General features: G+C 41.4%; 1 protein-coding gene across 4 annotated transcripts; it reads right to left on the reverse strand.

Annotated features, from left to right (window-relative positions):
• Positions 1–233: 233 nt before the first annotated feature.
• letm1 (leucine zipper-EF-hand containing transmembrane protein 1) lies at positions 234–16,330 on the reverse strand. 4 transcript variants are annotated; one of them, XM_077563907.1, is made up of 15 exons: positions 15,932–16,330; positions 13,784–13,841; positions 13,044–13,515; positions 9,258–9,401; positions 8,816–8,953; positions 8,501–8,704; positions 7,640–7,759; positions 7,268–7,399; positions 7,045–7,203; positions 6,669–6,761; positions 6,450–6,482; positions 6,048–6,182; positions 5,491–5,684; positions 3,821–3,977; positions 234–3,065 (listed from the first exon to the last, which is right to left on the reverse strand). In XM_077563907.1, the coding sequence occupies exons 1-15, from the start codon at positions 16,014–16,016 to the stop codon at positions 2,913–2,915; spliced, it is 2,277 nt and encodes a 758-aa protein (XP_077420033.1). In that variant the 5' UTR covers positions 16,017–16,330; the 3' UTR covers positions 234–2,912. The 4 variants fall into 4 exon arrangements, with proteins under 4 accessions (XP_077420033.1, XP_077420042.1, XP_077420049.1 ...); XM_077563916.1 differs by having other exon boundaries at positions 3,821–3,959; positions 15,932–16,327; XM_077563923.1 differs by lacking the exon at positions 6,450–6,482 and having other exon boundaries at positions 15,932–16,328.
• Positions 16,331–16,912: the final 582 nt, after the last annotated feature.

Raw genomic sequence — 16,912 nt, forward strand, 5'->3', positions numbered from 1 at the left:
GTTATTATTATTATTATCATCATCGTCAACATTAGTCAGAATATTAATCTTTGCCCTCATTTCTCAGAGACGACGGTGATGAAGCAACTTGAAGCCCATTTCACCTTTTTACCACAAAACTAAAAATATTGCATGAATAAATATTGAAATCCACGTTGGCGACCTCCTTTAAAATTGGAAGTTTGTTATGACAAAATGGTAGAAAAGTAAACAAACAACAACAAACGAAGGACTCTGGGAGCATTTTGTAATTTATTTCACTTTTTTGTACATTGATTTTTTTGAAACAAGTAAATTCATCTGATGGTGGGAAAAAAGTGAAGCTTTTTCTCTCTCCACTCATTTCAAGTCTAACGCCTTCAAAAACAAAAACTAAAAAAATCCCCAAATTTGCATGAAGGTTAAATAAATAAATAAAAATGACTTCAAAGTAATCGACATGCCGTTTGCAGTGAGACAACACTGAATATGATTCTTTGTTTTGTTTGGCGTTACAATCCGTGTGGCGACAATCAACAAGCTGTCACTTACTCAACTATTCGATCCATTTACAGTAGAAGGATTTTTTCAATCCAGTCGATTCAATGAGAGCAAAAGCAAATTGCGTTTTCATTTTCAGCTTCTCGTTCACTCTCAGCTGCCGTTTTGATCCCCACCACAGCTGCAGTCCAAAGCAAATAACTAAATCATACTCTACTACTCGTAACATGCTTTTCGGTTGCCTTTAAGCTAAATAATCATAAATTTAAAAAAAGCACACGATCGCAAACGGTTGAATGCATATTTTGCTTATTGCTTTGTTCTTATGATACAACAACAGAGGACGGTTTGAGTCATGTGATGCAAACACATCCCAGGAAATAGTCAAAGCCGCAATCCAAAGTGACGCAAGTGGAAATCTCTCAATTGGCTTTTGACAGAAACTTGAACATCTGGAACCCGAGCCCACATCCATGGAAAGCCATTTGAACCTTTATTGCTAAACAGCTAAAAGAGTCTGCAAGGTGAATTCTAAATCTTTTGTTTCCAAATACATGAGACAGTCAGAAACCAAAAATGGGAAAATACATATTCCTTTTTTGGGGGGAAGTTACTGAAAACTTTGCAGCCTTGGTGATTTTTTTTTTTTTTTAATCATTCAAATTTGGCAATGTTGTTAATAACTCTTTTTTTTTTGTGCTGTGTCTAATTTAGAAGACATATTTACTAGTACAATGTCGCTGGCATCGCCTGAAACCTCCTATGTCACAATTTGCAAAATGTAATATTTATAAGGTTCTATAATCACGGTTATTAAAGTTCATGAAAACCAAGAAAATTTGAATTCATATAAAAACAAAAAAAGCTTTTACAAAACCACAACTACTTTCATGAAACTAACGCAAACTAACAAAAATGTCCGTTTTTTGTTTGTCTATTGAGAATGGTCTCTTTACGGCAGCCATTTTGTTTTGTTATTGCATTAACTTTCGGGGTTCATTTGAAATGTCTTTATTTCACTATTGCTGTATGTTTGTACAGCAAGGAAGGTTTGAAAATGTGACTTTATTACATAATACTTTACTCAACATATTTTTTCATATCGATATACTTAAAAAAAGTAAAACTAATGCTATAGCTAACAAAAAGCTAAAACAAAGCCTTTTGGGGGGGGGGGGGAAGCTAACAATCTAATAAATAAAAAAAATGAAAAAAGTGAAATTAAAGTAACTATAATGGAAAAATCCAAAACAATTATAACCCTGGTCTATTAAACTGCCGGCCAATCCACATGTAGGAGACTGGGAGTTGTTTTTTTTCTCCCTTTTTTAATGAGTCAACAATTCCAAGTGTTGAAAAAAAACGTTTTTCTTTCTTTAATGATGAAATGGTAATGTGACATTTTTTTGTGGTCTCCTGAAAACTGAGCGTTGTACTAGGACACACTTTTTCCTCGCCAATGAGGCAACTCAGCACACTAAAAGAACGACTGTGTCTCAATATGCTAACATTTATTCCACTAATTCCACCCGCTACCGAATGACATTTCTGCACGACGACGACGACATGTTACTCTTGAGGAGCTGCTGACATGTTTGATGTTAGAAATGTATAATGTCATCAATAGTACTAGTGTCACTAGTATGCCAAACTTGTAGTCGTGTGCATAGAATAAATGCTCAATGGCTTTCCATAGCGATCTGCGTGGACTGAACACTTTTCTCTAATCCGAGTTTCGATGACCTTCACTCTGGCGCCCCCTGTTGGACTCGCTGGCCATGTTTTGGTTTCTGCTACTATGTTCCAACATGCACACCTCAAAAGCGCAGTTTGGCTGCAGAAAGACTTTCTGCTCGTCTTAAAAAAAAAAAAAGAACCGGCGCCAATTGGGCCCTATGAAGGCTTGCTGGAGCACAGCTGTAACGTAACCGCGGCGACAACACGACGACAAAAGGCCACTTCAACAATCCATCAAGACAAGGTGCGAGCGTCGGCCGTCAGTCGATGCGCTGATGAAGAAATGGAGACGAAGCGGTGCAAAAATGAAATGATTTCAATTGAATCTTCTTTGGTTGAAGTGACACACGCTAAATGCACAATCTTGATGAAAAATTGGAACAAAGAGGAGGAATGACGGTTTTGGACTCAAGTGCAGAAAGCATCGCACACTACAGCTACAAATTTCATGTGTTCTTTGCTGTCATCCTGCTGGGAGAAACGAATGATTCCAACGTGTCCCCCGGTCCAATAAATAATAAAACAACGCTCAAGTGTAATTTACACTTCGATCGGTAGACATTTCTTTTTACGAGCCGCCTTTTAAAGGCAATAGGAGCTTGTTGGGTTGGTGGCGCAAGTACATTTTCACAAGGCAGAATTTCGGTTCACCTTCCATCAAACGGAGTTCACCTGTGAAAGGCTCCCGTGGCGGTCTAGCCGTTGAGGTTGGCCATCTGCTCTTTCTCCGCCTTCTCCTTGGCCTTCTCCTTGGCCTTCTCCTTCTCCTCCTTCTGCAGCATCACCATGATGTCGGCCACCTGCGTGGTGGAGATGTCGATGTCTTCCTTGTCGATCAGCTCCACCACCTGCCGCGAAGGAATTGAGACCGGCTAAGGATTTGGGACGCTCACCTCGACAAGTCAAACAAATATCCCAGACAGAGAGCGTGTTAAATGTGATGAAAACTTTCTAGTGTGGGCATTTTTGTTCACTTTTGTCATTTATATAAAAAAAAATTACAACAAATTCTACATTTTCTATAAAACCCCATGTCATTTTTTAATGTATTAATTGATATGATGGAATTGTGGCCAGATGTGTTTAATTCTAAAATCAACACCGACAACTGCATTAAAAAAAGTTTTTACCATATTACATTATTGGTCCATTTTTGGAAAACAAGGGAGCAATTTCATGTCATATTCTTGTTTTGAAAAAGAGGCAATTTGATGGCTTACTGCAGTCCAGCAGAGCAAACGTTTGCTGCAATTTAGTTCTTAAAAAGAGCAAATATTCTACTGACCATGGAGAACAATTAAGTTTTAATATCAAAAGTGGAAGCTCCCTGTGCATGCTACAAAAACACAGTATTTGAATACCAATAATAAAAAAGAAAAGAAAAAGCTGGCACTTAGAAAATGTCCCATTTGAGGTTGCGTTACAATTTGCTTTTACAATCATGCAAACGAGCTGCAATTTGAAAATAAAAATGGTGATTTTGTTCCAATGACAAGCAAGAATGTTCATTCAAAACTTGATGCAGTCAAATGAAGGCAAAATAATTCAATCTTAGAAATTGCAAACAAAACCGTCACACTGGCCGTCGGTGCGGTGGGCGCACCTTGATGACGTCATCGATGTCGATCTTGCCGTCCTTGTTGTCGTCGAGCGCCTCGGCGATGCTGTGCAGCTTGTGTTCGGGAATGTTCTGGATCTGCCGCATGACGCCGATGAGCTCGTCGATGCTGATCAGGTTCTCCCTGAAGGTGTAGAAGAGACTGGATACAGGAAAATGCGTTACCAGCTTGGGCGCGGGTGTAAAAGGCGGTGGAGATTTGGGTCTGTTCATTGTGTACGTTGGTTTGGGGGAGGGGCTGTCGGCATGCTGCATTCCAGCTCCTCCCCCTCCTATGATCACACCAATCAAAGGTTTCCCAGCAAGCTTCGAGAAGCTTCCTGTAATGTTCATTCGTGCCAGAAAAAAAACCATCATTACAGGTGCTTACCCAAACAGTGAACCCGTGCCAATTCGTGAATCACTATCACATGTTACTCATTTGCTCCCAAAAACGTATGAATACGTTCTAGTTTAAATATTACCATGCTCCCAAAGACGTGTTTGGACGTTTTTTTTTTTATACTATAGCATACAGAAGGTATTGATGCAGCCTCTCAACCGCAAAGAACGGTTGAAGAAATGGTAGTTATTACACAAACGGCCAGCAGGTGGCAGCAGAGCAAATGAGCTCAACCAGGGCCATGTTGCAAAAAAGCAGTTGTTTACACAGATTTGTGAATAATGCTGAAGACCAAAGAGGAGGTTTATGGGTGTAGTTAAAGAGCAGAGGATGCAGAGGACAGCGTTAGATGGAGGCAACCGATTCGCTGTGGCGACCGATGAGGCTTGGCTGTATTCGAATGCTAATTGCTGCAAAACTGATGAAAGAAGAAACTCTAATCTTTCTTTTGGTAAAAGAAATGTGTTCAAGGAATTTTCCATTTTAGCCTCCTTTAAGTCCGTTTGGATCTTTCTTTTCTGTCTGGAAATTGGGAAGAGTGAACAGAGGTTTTAAAGCGTACACTTCCGTCTTCTCGAGCTTTGCAATGGTATTTTTTTTGCCTATAAACTCCATTAGGACAGTTAAAAATGAAACCAAGTGCACCTGTCGTTTTGTCACTTAAGGCTGAAAGCCACTTAAACAATGCTTGCGAGCTTTAAGGTGTGAAGTTACGCAAACACTTTCAGCACTCCATTTGCCGCCATTCAAATGACGGCTTTGTCTGGTAGCAAGTTTTTTTTTTTTTATACTTGATTTTCACGCATGCGCAAACGTAACGCGCACTTTGCTCATATTGCTAAAGTTTGAAAACATTCTGTGGGCGGGGCCCATCTACAATTTGCAAACTTGTCTTTGCAGCGAATGGTGAGGGTTCACTGTAAACATCTGTGATTCATGTCAATGTTGATGGTTTGAGGCAGGGTGGAAGCTCTTACGGCACAATCACAGCGCAACCACGATGCCACGTTAGCCTTTGGGGAAGCAGCAAAAAAAAATGCATAAAGCAAAATCAAATGATTGCAGCCCATCTTACCTTGTAGTCAAGAATAAGCTGTAAACGTTTACAGTCAATCAGGGAGCTTCAAATGGTTGACCCCCCAAAAATTTTTTCGGATTATTGTGCTGGGAAACGATGTATTTGAGCCACTAATCTCCACCAGGATTTTACCATGCAAGCAAGGAGGACGATGATGACAATGTTGGCATGGCCGAGTTTCTTCAAGTCACTTACCCGACAGGCGGTGTGGTTCCGCTGTCCATCTGTCCGTCCAGGATGACCTTGTCATTCTCCAGCTCCCCGATGATCTTGTCTATGCGTCCGATCATGCGGTTGACCCTCTTGGACAGACGCTGGCTGGCCTTGGACTCGCACACGGCCTTCTCCTGGCCCGTCTTGGAGAGCTCCTTCTTGATCTCCTCCAGGTCCTGTGGGACACCAACAACCACAAAGCGGTCAATTCTCTATATGTCTAAAATTCTACATCTTGCAGATTTCAAATGTTGTTTTAACAAACATCCCAAATGGCATTTCACAGTTATGTTATTTTTTTTTAATATTGTGATGCCAAAATTTTTCTCTTTGACTACAAATTAATATCAGCTCAAAATATTGCTTATCTGCCTCCTTGACTACTAATAATCAGTATTGGCCCTGGATCAGTCTACCACTAATGAATAATTGAACTACTGAAGTCATTGATGGGTTCAGAGATGGCAATTAATGCAAAGACGTTTGCGAACCACTGCCACAGAGAATCCATTTCAGGGCGAGCGAGCGAGCGAACGCACCTCACTGTACTCCAGCACGTCGTCCTTGAGCTCCTCCAGCTCCTCCTTCTCCAGAGTCAGCAGCTTCTTCTGCTCCTTCAGCTTGGAGCAGGCGTCGCTGATCATGTCGATCTCCTCTTTCGTGATCTCCTCACCCTTTAAAAACAACAAAAGATGGAATGACGCCCAAGCGCCCACGCAGACACGACATGGACAAAACAAGGGGAGAAATCACTGAGGAATGATCACCATACTTGGGAACAATCACAAACGAAAGCCCAAATTTGAACGCTACATTTTTTTAGGGGAAGGTTGGGATCAATTTAGGAGGAGCAGCACCACGTGGGGAGAAACTTCCAGAACCTGTGCGAGCACACCACCATTTGGGAGGACGGGGTAGCATTAGATAGCACTTAAGGTAACCTGATAACGCAGGAATGTCTGCCACTGTTCAAACTGCACAAGAAGATGAAGGCAAAGATGAAGAAGAATAGAGAAAATGAAGCAGCGCAACAAAGCGACAGCTTCAGTCAGTATAGCAAGATAAAAAAATAGAAAAGCTGACATGCAAAAGCACAATAAACACATTGTTTACATGGTGACACATATGTTGTAGTATTGATGAAAATGTTGAAAAATTACTTTCACTCCTTCGACGACAGGTGCCGCGTCCTTGAGCACGTCAGCCGGCGACGCCGTCTGCCCGCTTTGTTCGGCTGCCAGCTCCTCACTGTCCTGCAGGGGGCGCCAAAAGTGCATCGTGGTGTTAACATCCACCTGATGACGTCCGTTTATGGTGTCAAGTTGCTGGACTGATCTGACAGAGTCACTTCAAACGGTTCATAAAGATTTTGAAAGTGAGAATTTTTTTTAGAAGAATTTGGAAGTCAACCAACATTACAAAAGAGATTGTGATGGCCTTTTGGAAGATGTTTATAAATATGAGCATGATCAAGTTAATAAAAGAGGAAGTATAATATCTAGCATCCATCCAGGTGGAAGTGACACAATTTGATACCCTGGCAGCCTTTTCCGCGAGGTCGGCCAGCCTCTCCATCTCCCTGTCCTTGTTGTCCTGGCGAATGGCCGCCTCCTCCTGCAGCGTGGTCTCCACTTTGGTCTTGTTGTCCACTTTGGACAGCTCCATCTCAGCCACCATCACCTGGGCCTCCTTCGTCTGTGGACAAATGGTGGCAAGCGGGTCATGGCTGAAGTTTGGGAGCCCAACACGGAAGACGTACCACCATGTCAGGGAGCGTCTGCAGGGTGGTCTTCAGCTGGTCGGCCGGGGAGAGCGTGTCGGGGAGGTACATGGCTCGGGACAGCAGAAGCAGGGAGGTGGGGATCTGCTGCTTCAGGTGAAGTTCCAGCCACTACAGCACGCATAATGAGAGACGAAAAGAAAGTTGACCAAGACAAATAGGTTGACATCAATGCAAATCCATTTGATAACTGGACTCTTCAATGGAATGGTCAACAGGATAATCGATTCAAAAAAAAAAAAAAATAATTCAATAGTGACAGCGTCTACAACATTGTGGAGACCATGGACACACACACAACACTGTGGAGTGGTCACATGTCGGTGTACAAGAACATAAAAAGTGAGGCACCTGGCTGAGCTGCTCTCGGAGTCGCTCCTCGGTGACACCCAGCGATCTCATGCCTCGAACCCGACAGGCAGCCTGCACCTCGTTCACGTTGAGGCTCTCCACGCCCTCCTCAGCAATCAGCTGCAAGAAAGAAAAACAAATCCAAGCATTTATAGTTGATTATTTTCCACAAAATTTGAAATTGTAATGAATTTATTATTAACATTATTGTATTTTTTTAATCAAGTCAAATGAACATTTTTAAATAATTTTTTTCATGTATTTTATAAAATAATTGTTTTATTTATAATTATATTAAAAACAACATTCATAATGAGTGAATTATTTTATTATTAAAATAAAATTAAACACAAAACAGTGTCATTTTTTTATTTTATTAAATAAATTAATAAATTATAATTGCAATAAAAATGACTTAAAAACAATGTTGCATATCTTACATAAACACTAACAATTACTTGCCTTTATTTATTTTAATGAATAATTCATCCGAAATATCAAGTCACAAATAAATAAAAATAATGAAAATGTATCATCAAACACTAACATTTTTACAGAAACATAATTTTTGGGGGTTATTTTAATTATTTTATTCAAAATGGAAATGTATTATTTAGTAATTTCAATAATTATTTTATATATCATCACCCTCTCAAAATCAGGGCCTAGGTCATATTTTGACCATAAAAAAAAATTCTTTAAAAGATATATCCTTATGTAATAATTTTTTTATTTGATTGAACTTGAACGTTTTTCATGTTTTCTGCCAAAAATGACTCAGACCATTATTTTAGGGAAAGTGACCCCCCCCCACCCCCAATTAAAAAAATGAAAGGCACAAAACTTTGCAGATGAATCCACCTTATCGTCGGCGCGAATGTTCCTCAGCTTCATGATGAGCTGAAAGCGCAGGAAGTTGTTGGTGCCGATGGACTGCAGCTCCAGCAGGCGGCACAGCGCCACCAGCTGGGGTCGGGTCAGGTTGTCCAGCGTCAGCTCGTCCTCAAACAGTTTGGAGAAGCGCAAGATCTGCTCGTTGCTGGGACGCTCGCCAGAATCTCGGATCTGACAACAGATAGTAACTGACTTTCAATTCATGTACTGCACACTTCTTTGCGTGTATGAATGTACCCATCTTAAGATGACTTATTAATAAGCACATGGCCGTTCACTGACCTTCTGGAAAAACGTGGAGAACTCCTCGGCGACGTCACCTTGGGCCGCCTTGTTACGCAAGGCGATTTCCTCGATGGTGTCCTGCAAGAACTTGGCCATCTCCAGCTTGACGCGAAGCTCCTTTTTCAATCTCTCATCCTGCATGCAAGTGAGTTGTTAAGTGAGTTGAGCGCCGTCAGAAGGCGCTTATGGCTCACATTTTTGTATTACAAAAAAATCGGACCTACAAACAGACGTGACATTATATATAGTACGTTGTTTGATAACATACAGGAAAAGCTTGCTGTAATTATAACAAGATAATCTTAGACAGCCAATAGGATTACAGCTTGTCAAGCAAAACAGTCTGAGCGCCTGACGGGGTCAAAGTTCATGTCATATGTCACATGAGAGTGGAGCGGTGACATTGCGGTTGTTGGGCGACGCTGGCTTAGTTCGTCACCTTCTTGGACTGCGTCTCGAAAGTGGACGGCAGCATGTTGGGGAAGAGCTTGAGCGCCACGGGCAGCAGGAACTCCATGAAGGGGACGATGACGAACACCAGGAAGGGCAGCAGTCGGAAGACGTCCGCGCAGGTCCGCAGGAACTGCACACATGACACATTTCATGGCAGCTTTCATGGCAGCTGGATGTGGGCTGTCACACTCAAATATTTGTAGAATCCATTCATCTATCAATTATTCAATCGACTAATCAGATTCATTTTAATTTTGCATTCAAGTGTATGACAAAAGCATTTCTTCCCCTGATTACTCTATTAACCAGTGATTGGTGTTTATATCGCACTTTGTATTTGTATAACGATTTTTGTGTGATTGACGCGGTTTGGTCATTGTTTCCAAAGTAAAAACAGATGTTTATAATTGTCTTATTTTGATGAAACACAGAATATAATCAGTCTTCTTTACGAAACAATTATTGTTGATATGCTGAAATCAGAGGATTTGGACAATTTTAAATTTAAAAATATGGCTCAATACGATTACTCAATTATTAAAATAGTTGTCGATTAATTTGATCATCGATTACTTGTTGATTAGGCCTGGGTATCAATTCTGATTTCCTGAATTCGATTCACAAGAATTCAGTTCGATTCAACTTCAATTTTTCCCAATTCGATTCACTTCAATCCGATATTGATCAATTATAGAACATCAATTTTCCTTCAATATCAAGGACATGATAAGGTCTTTCATAAATGTAAGAAGAAATACTTTTATTGGCCATTAAAATTATATTTTCTTATGATTTTTGGGGGAAAAAAGAGATATTAAAATAATTGTTTTATGAATCCATATCAGGCTCAAAAAGGAAAATCGATTGAATATTGATTATTTAAACCCAGCCCTATTGTCAAATAATCGATTACTTTTAACTGGGTGCATGGGGTTGTTTTACTACGTTTGCAAGTTGAGTTTTTGAGTTAAAGCCACTAAAAAAGCTCTTTCATCTGCCCAAATGTTCATAATACAAGCAAACGACATTTGAACAGGGTAACCCAAAAGACCCATTTTTTGTCAAGGATGCACATGTTTATTGTTGCGTTTTGGAGTGAGAGGAGAAGCCAGTCGCTCCACCTGCATGTCAGCGGGCCAGCAGGATTAAGGATTTGGGATGGATCCCACTGAAAAGGTCTTTTGTGAGAGGGGCCATTGACATGTATATCATCACATCAAAGTGTGGGAGTGGGCTGATGGGGGGGGGGGCTTGCTAGTTGGGCAGCACAATGAGTGAATATGAAAAGAAGCTTAAGGAGGTGAAAGTTAAGTCAGGGCGGGATGAATGGACCGTGGATGGATTTGGGACATGCATGCTCACAGGGAGTCAGCTGCATGTGAAAGGGTGCAAAATTGCAAACGGGCCCATCGTCAGCACTGACTGGAAGCTATTGACGCACAGTGCCTTTTTATTTACTGATTGATATTTCATTCTATTTATTTCGACATTTATGTTTAGAATTTCGTTTTTATTTTTGTATTCATTTTTACTTCTATTTTTTTTTTTGGTATATATTTTATTTCACTTTTTTGCATTTTTTATATCCATTTTTTATTTTCACTTTTATTTAATTATTTAGTCATTTATTTCTTTTTAATTTTGGCAGTTTGGTCCTCCATACAATTTCACCTATGACGGAACATAACACCGAGCGTAAGTTCAAGTTTGTCAGGTTCAGTCTTAGTTTGTCCTAATTATTATTATTTTTTTGCAGTATTGCATCAACATACAAGCACACATTCATTGTAGGTTGGTGTGTCACCGTGAATTGCGAAACATGCATTATGCACACAGACATGCGTGGTTGCTCTTCAACTGGGACTGGAATGCAGCGTTACCATCAAATTGCGCAAGTTTTTAGCAGGTGATGGCAAAAAAAAGGGCAAAGTGTTGGTAATCATCAAAAAGGAAATGAACGCTTATTGCGACATGGGAAAAGTTCATGAACCCGTTCTCTGTCACGGACAAATATTTTACAGTTATACTTTACTTTGCATCGTGTATTGAGTTGAGTTTAATCCAGTGTAGCGAGCGTAGTATAGTACAGTGTAGAAAATTCTGGATCCATTAATTAGGTTGCACATGAGTACCTAATGTTGTTTTCTGTTGTAAAGTTAAAAAAAAATACTAAAAGGACAAAGCATTGTAAACCAGTCAAATAGACTGCCTGTAATTCATATCAAAAAAAAAAAAAGACTGTATAAACTATATAATTTTTTGGGGGAACTAATCGGCCTTAAAGAAATCCATGTCAGACGGGCCCTAATGAAGACATCAAAGAGGCTCATGTTTTCCCGCAGTGTTGACTGTTAAGTGAATGAAGTGGCGCAGTCACAACTCGACACCTGAGGCCCGCCCGTGCGAGGACGGCTCACTCACTAGTCGCCAATCGCCAATCGCCTCCCCCTCAGGCTAAGCCGCTAACGCTAATGCTGTGACCCGGGTCACCCTCCTCGCATGTGAGCCGAGCGGCAGCTGAGCAGACGGACCACCGAAACATTCCCAGCCAGGAAGTATCAAAAGTTTTAGATGACTGAATCATAAACATGGTGGATATCACATGAAAGATCGCATTCTATTCTTTCATTAGAAAAAAAAAAGTATGTCTCGACCTTCTTCCGTTCTTTCGTAATCAACGTTTGAAAATAGGTCATTTGAGTGACATCTATAGCGAAAATAGAAAAAAATAAGGAGAAAACAAGCTTTTTGTGAAAAGATACTTTTTCTGCACAACAGTGACTTTGACACTATTATTTTTTGTTTAGTGGCAAAAGCTTTGATCATTCACGTCATCCTTGAAAATGTTTTATTTCATTAGATCGGTCATGTTTCATTGTAATTTGATACTACTGGGAGCCCATTAAAAAGAGATTCAATGCTGCCATCTGCTGGCCATAGTTAGTGGGTGTTTTCGGATTTTCCCACCCCATTCACAAACCAGCGCTGCACAAGACTTTCCACTGCCAATTGAGAAAAAAAAAAAGTAGTTGAGGTTATTGGTGGTATTCAGTGGGCGTGTCCTTAATGACATTTTTGGCGCTAAAAGAGTTCATTTTGACACGTTCTCTTTTACGGCAAAGGAATATTGTCTTGAAATATCAGTTATTAGCTTCCTTGACTACTAATAATCGGTTGAAAGAACTATATTGGTCTATCACTAACGAAGAATAACCAACCAGACAGCACCCATTAAGCCACACCCTTTCATACACTTACAGTCGTCACAAGTAAATGTGAGTGACAAACTTGGTCACCGAACAAATCAAAAGTCATAAGTCAAGACAGCAGTGCATCTTGATTGTTGTCTCACAACTGAAAATTTTATTAAAATCACCTTTGTGATGTAACATGGTTACGTAACCGCCTCAAAAAGCGTATGATTGACCGTCAAGGATTGCGAGTGTTGTCGTGGCGGACGGTTAACGCTTCTTCTCTTCTTCCCTTAAGTCGCGCTAAACACCTCGTGAGTAAACACACGCAGCGTGCAGCCAATTTCCACAAGTGATCCCATTAGGAACGCCGACGGTTTGAGCGGGGGCACAACAGGACGTCTGGACGGACGCTTTCGAGGACGCTAATGTGCGCTCGTTACCGGGAACTTCCGTCATCCGGCTTGAGCGTTTCATGCGTTGGCTTGCATTCAAACTCAATCAATCGTGATTTTGAGGCAATTGGCCATCACGTTCACAATTTCTTCACGGTCTGGAAACAAACAAGAAAACGTCCTCACCTGTCTCCTCTCGCGGCGGGACAGGCCGTGTCCGTTAAGCACTTGCCATAGCATCCGTACGGCGATCCCCGTGTCCACAAACAGCAGCCTGAAGCCGTGGTAATAATGTTTGATTTCGTCCCGCACCCACTGCCGCACCGTCCGTCTGACCGGCTCGGCGTCCAGAGTGGGGCTGTAAACCGGGCCCCCTTCCTCCAGCTTCTTCTTGTCCTTCAACGAGCGCAGGGACTTCTCCACTTTGGAGTCGTCCCACCTCGCCGGCGAGGCGTGCAGCCACCGGACGCCGGGCTCGTCCCGCCGCCACGGTCTCGTGCCGGTGGAAATGGCCGGGTACGCCGAAGGGGAAGGCCAGGGGGCCAAGGCGCATAACAGGCGCCGTGAGTCCGAGCCGTGGTGGGGGCCATCGGATGAGAGGGGTGAGGGGCCCGAGTGAGAGAGCTGGGCTGTGCTGACTAGTCGGAAGCCGTCAAATCTGTGAAGGCAGAACCAAATTCATCAAATGCTCCCACCCAAAAAAAAAAAATAAAATAATACATTTTCAAGGGTGCTTTTTAATAAGAAATAATTGATTGGCCAATATTAGATCTTTTACAATCGGCTAAAATCAGCCTATTTACACAATTATTATTTTTTTTACACACAGTGTTTCCCACACCATGTTAATACGCCCAAGTAAACTGACCACCACCCAAGAAATTAAAAAATGTTTGTGGCTTTGTGGCTTGATTTGAGCATCTCACCTCTGATTGGAGAGTCTTAACGCAGTGCAGTTAAAGCAGGAAGCATCTTTGAGTTTCCCTGTGAGAAAGTAAACATATTGATTTTGAATGGAAACAATAGTGCAATATCATTTACATACACAGCACAGTAACCACTCCAGGCACACTATCTAAATGAGATGCATCCAATACATGACAATAGCAAGACCACATTTCGGATGCAACTCTCGCAATGTGTGACTCTAGAAGTTGTACCTAATGAAGTGGGCCAATGAGTTACTATCTGTTCACACCCCAGGAGGCCCAGTGAGAGGCCCAGTGAGAGGCCCGCGGAAACTTTCGACCAATCGTTACTCAACGGGTGGCCAGGCCACGCCCCCCTTGGCCCTCACATGGCAGGCTGGACTGGATCCAGCAAGGGACACGCACACACAGACACACGTGCATGCACAATCACACGCCGAGTGTACTGGAAGCACGTCACTTACAAATGACACAAGAGGGAAGAGACTGGAAATATATATTAAAAAAATGTTTTAAAGTGTAGCCGTGGGTGTTGGGTTGCTTTTAAGGTCATGGCCCCTCGACATTCAGCAATTCACTCGCTTGACTCTTAGCGGTGTAAAACCAAAGCATGGCCCATAAATAATATTTTGGGTGAGCTGATCAAGTGTTTGCTTACATTTAAGCTGCAGTTTTTAACCTTGTCGGAGGTACCGAACCCTTCTTTATTGAGCTTTGTGTTCTTGTATTCCCCACACAGCTTAAGGAAGTGTTCCTTTAGTTTTGCTAGATAGCTAATTGTGCTGGACTAGAATTGCTCAACCTGGCATTATAAATCATGCAGTTAGGACGCCGAATCCCGTCATTCAACTCAACTCGATATTTATAGAGCACTTTAAAACTATGATACAATGAAAACAGCAGAGGTCCCAGAATTGAACCCTGTGGAACACCATTATGTTCCATTATGTAGCCTGCGGGATCACCTGCAGCCAATGATGGCCAAGCAGGGAATCATACGAGTCGGTTGTATGTCTTGGCCTCGGCCGAACCCGAGACTGACCCACCCAACCTCCAGGGTTCCATCGAACCCAGGTTAAGAACCATTGATTTACAGAGCGAGCCAAGCAACAAAGTGTCTTTTAATCAACATACTTGCACTATGCAATATAGTCAGTTTAGAGAGCAATCGATGAAGGGGGAAATTAATGAATGAGAACACTTTAACACTTAACCTCCAATATTATTCCATCAATATTTTTTTCACAATTTACTATTATGAGGTTTCTTTTTTGTTGTTGTCCTATCCAAAGAATAAATGTCAAACATTTGACTGCAAGCAAAGATACTTTATTGTGCTCTAATCTTTACTTCAGCTGACCTTGGCTGTACAGAATGCACATTGACCAGCTTTCAACTAGCGATAACAAGACAACAAATCAACGTTTTGATCAACAAAGACTATTGGGAAGACAAACTTTTGCATCAATCAACAATTTGATCATCCACACAACTAGATATGTGACAAATTACCACTAATGCATTCTGGGAATGGGAATTAACAGGCTTCGGCTTCATCCCGTCAGCCCTTTTTCTTTTCGGGAATAATTGTATGAGAAAAGTGAATGTTGTAAATTGTCTCTATGATTGTCCGAAAAGAAAAAAGAACAAATAAAAACAAAACCAACAAAGCTTTTTGCTTAAAATTGCATGACCATAATGTCAATTTTCTACTCTTGTAATTCCAGTTGCGATAATATACTTGTAAATTACATCCTATTTACTAGTACTGATTTGTCATGACATGAACTTTTGATGACTATATGAGAAGGAGAAGACGAAGGTGCTGCCATGGCAACTGGCATCCTCCCATCCAATTCGAGCTGAGCCACTATCCTCACACGACCTCCTTACCGAATTCTCTCCCTACTTGGCAACATCCATTTTACCAGCCTCTTAGCGCGATTTTTGGGAGCATATTTACGGGAACAATGAGTCAGCCGCCACCTCACAGCCAGAAACGGAAAAGTACCACAAATGCTAATGTGAACGAGCTAGTTTGCTACGTCACCCACCCCCACCCCCACCACCACCACCCAGTCCCACACACATACGGTCACACACAGAGGCCTAACAAATTAATGACGAAAATAAGTAACTCCTTACCTTTGGCTTTCCGTAGATCGTTGTTCAACGATCTGGAGGTTGTCATTAAAGGTGCCCTGGACCTTGTAAACAGGATTAACGCCATGTGGAAGCTTTGCTCGCCGTCTGTACGTCTCGTTGCTACCTTGGACTTTTTTTTTTATTACCTGGTGCGCTGGCTAGCTAGCTAGCTAGCTAGCTAGGGAGCTAGGCTAAATGTTTGTCGAAACAAAGGAAAGTAGACTCCCAGAGTTGGGGGTGGGCAAAACAAAACACGACGCCTAAATAAGTGTACAACATTGGAGGATCCGGCTCCGTGCTTCATGCCATTCTCGTCTCTCTCTCGCTCGCTCGAGGAGTCCTTGAGTGACAGCTAACCCGGGGTAAGACTTCCTCTGACGTCATTCGACCGTTAGCCCGGGAGCCGACAACCGGAAATGACGGGATCGATTCAACGGTTAAAAAAAAAAGAGAAGCCAATTATTAGTATGTTTATAAATATTTATGTACAGAAATGCGTGTCAACTTGTGTTGTCATTACGTCTATATGGCCATCCATACTTCAAATAATAGTAAAGTTATATTTGTTTACCTGAGACGGAAACACTTTTGGTGTGTGGTTTAAAAAAAATAAAAGTACTATGTCAAATTTTTGGTATATTTTCAGATTCCATTGGAACATACGCGTTCATTGTATACATTCAAAAGTACATTACAAACATGTCATCATGACGAAAGACTGTTTTCTTATGCAAAAGAGTGTTCTATGAGACAGGACACTTTAACTTGAAAGTCACGTATTTTCCACCCATGACGTATCCGCTTTTCCGTCAACGGCAAGAGAGTCGGCACTCGGCAAAGTAAAACAAAAACAAATGTAATCACTTTAACCCCAAAACAAGTCATCATCTTTCTCTTTTGTGTTATTGATCATTAGTTTAAAACGGAAATGTGTAATAAATGTGTAACAACGAGTTAAATAACCTTTAAAATAATGTGTAG

The sequence above is a fragment of the Vanacampus margaritifer genome, chromosome 1 (genome assembly GCF_051991255.1).
Source record: "Vanacampus margaritifer isolate UIUO_Vmar chromosome 1, RoL_Vmar_1.0, whole genome shotgun sequence".
NCBI classification, from domain to species: Eukaryota; Metazoa; Chordata; class Actinopteri; order Syngnathiformes; family Syngnathidae; genus Vanacampus; species Vanacampus margaritifer.

Coding starts and splice junctions, on each gene's coding strand:
- letm1 (XM_077563907.1), bottom strand. CDS start 16,016: ATGGCGTTAATCCTGTTTACAAGGTCCAGGGCACCTTTAATGACAACC. Junction 7,204..7,267: donor AGACGCTCCCTGACATGGTG/GTACGTCTTCCG, acceptor ATTTGTCCACAG/ACGAAGGAGGCCCAGGTGAT. Junction 3,066..3,820: donor ACATCGATGACGTCATCAAG/GTGCGCCCACCG, acceptor CCTTCGCGGCAG/GTGGTGGAGCTGATCGACAA.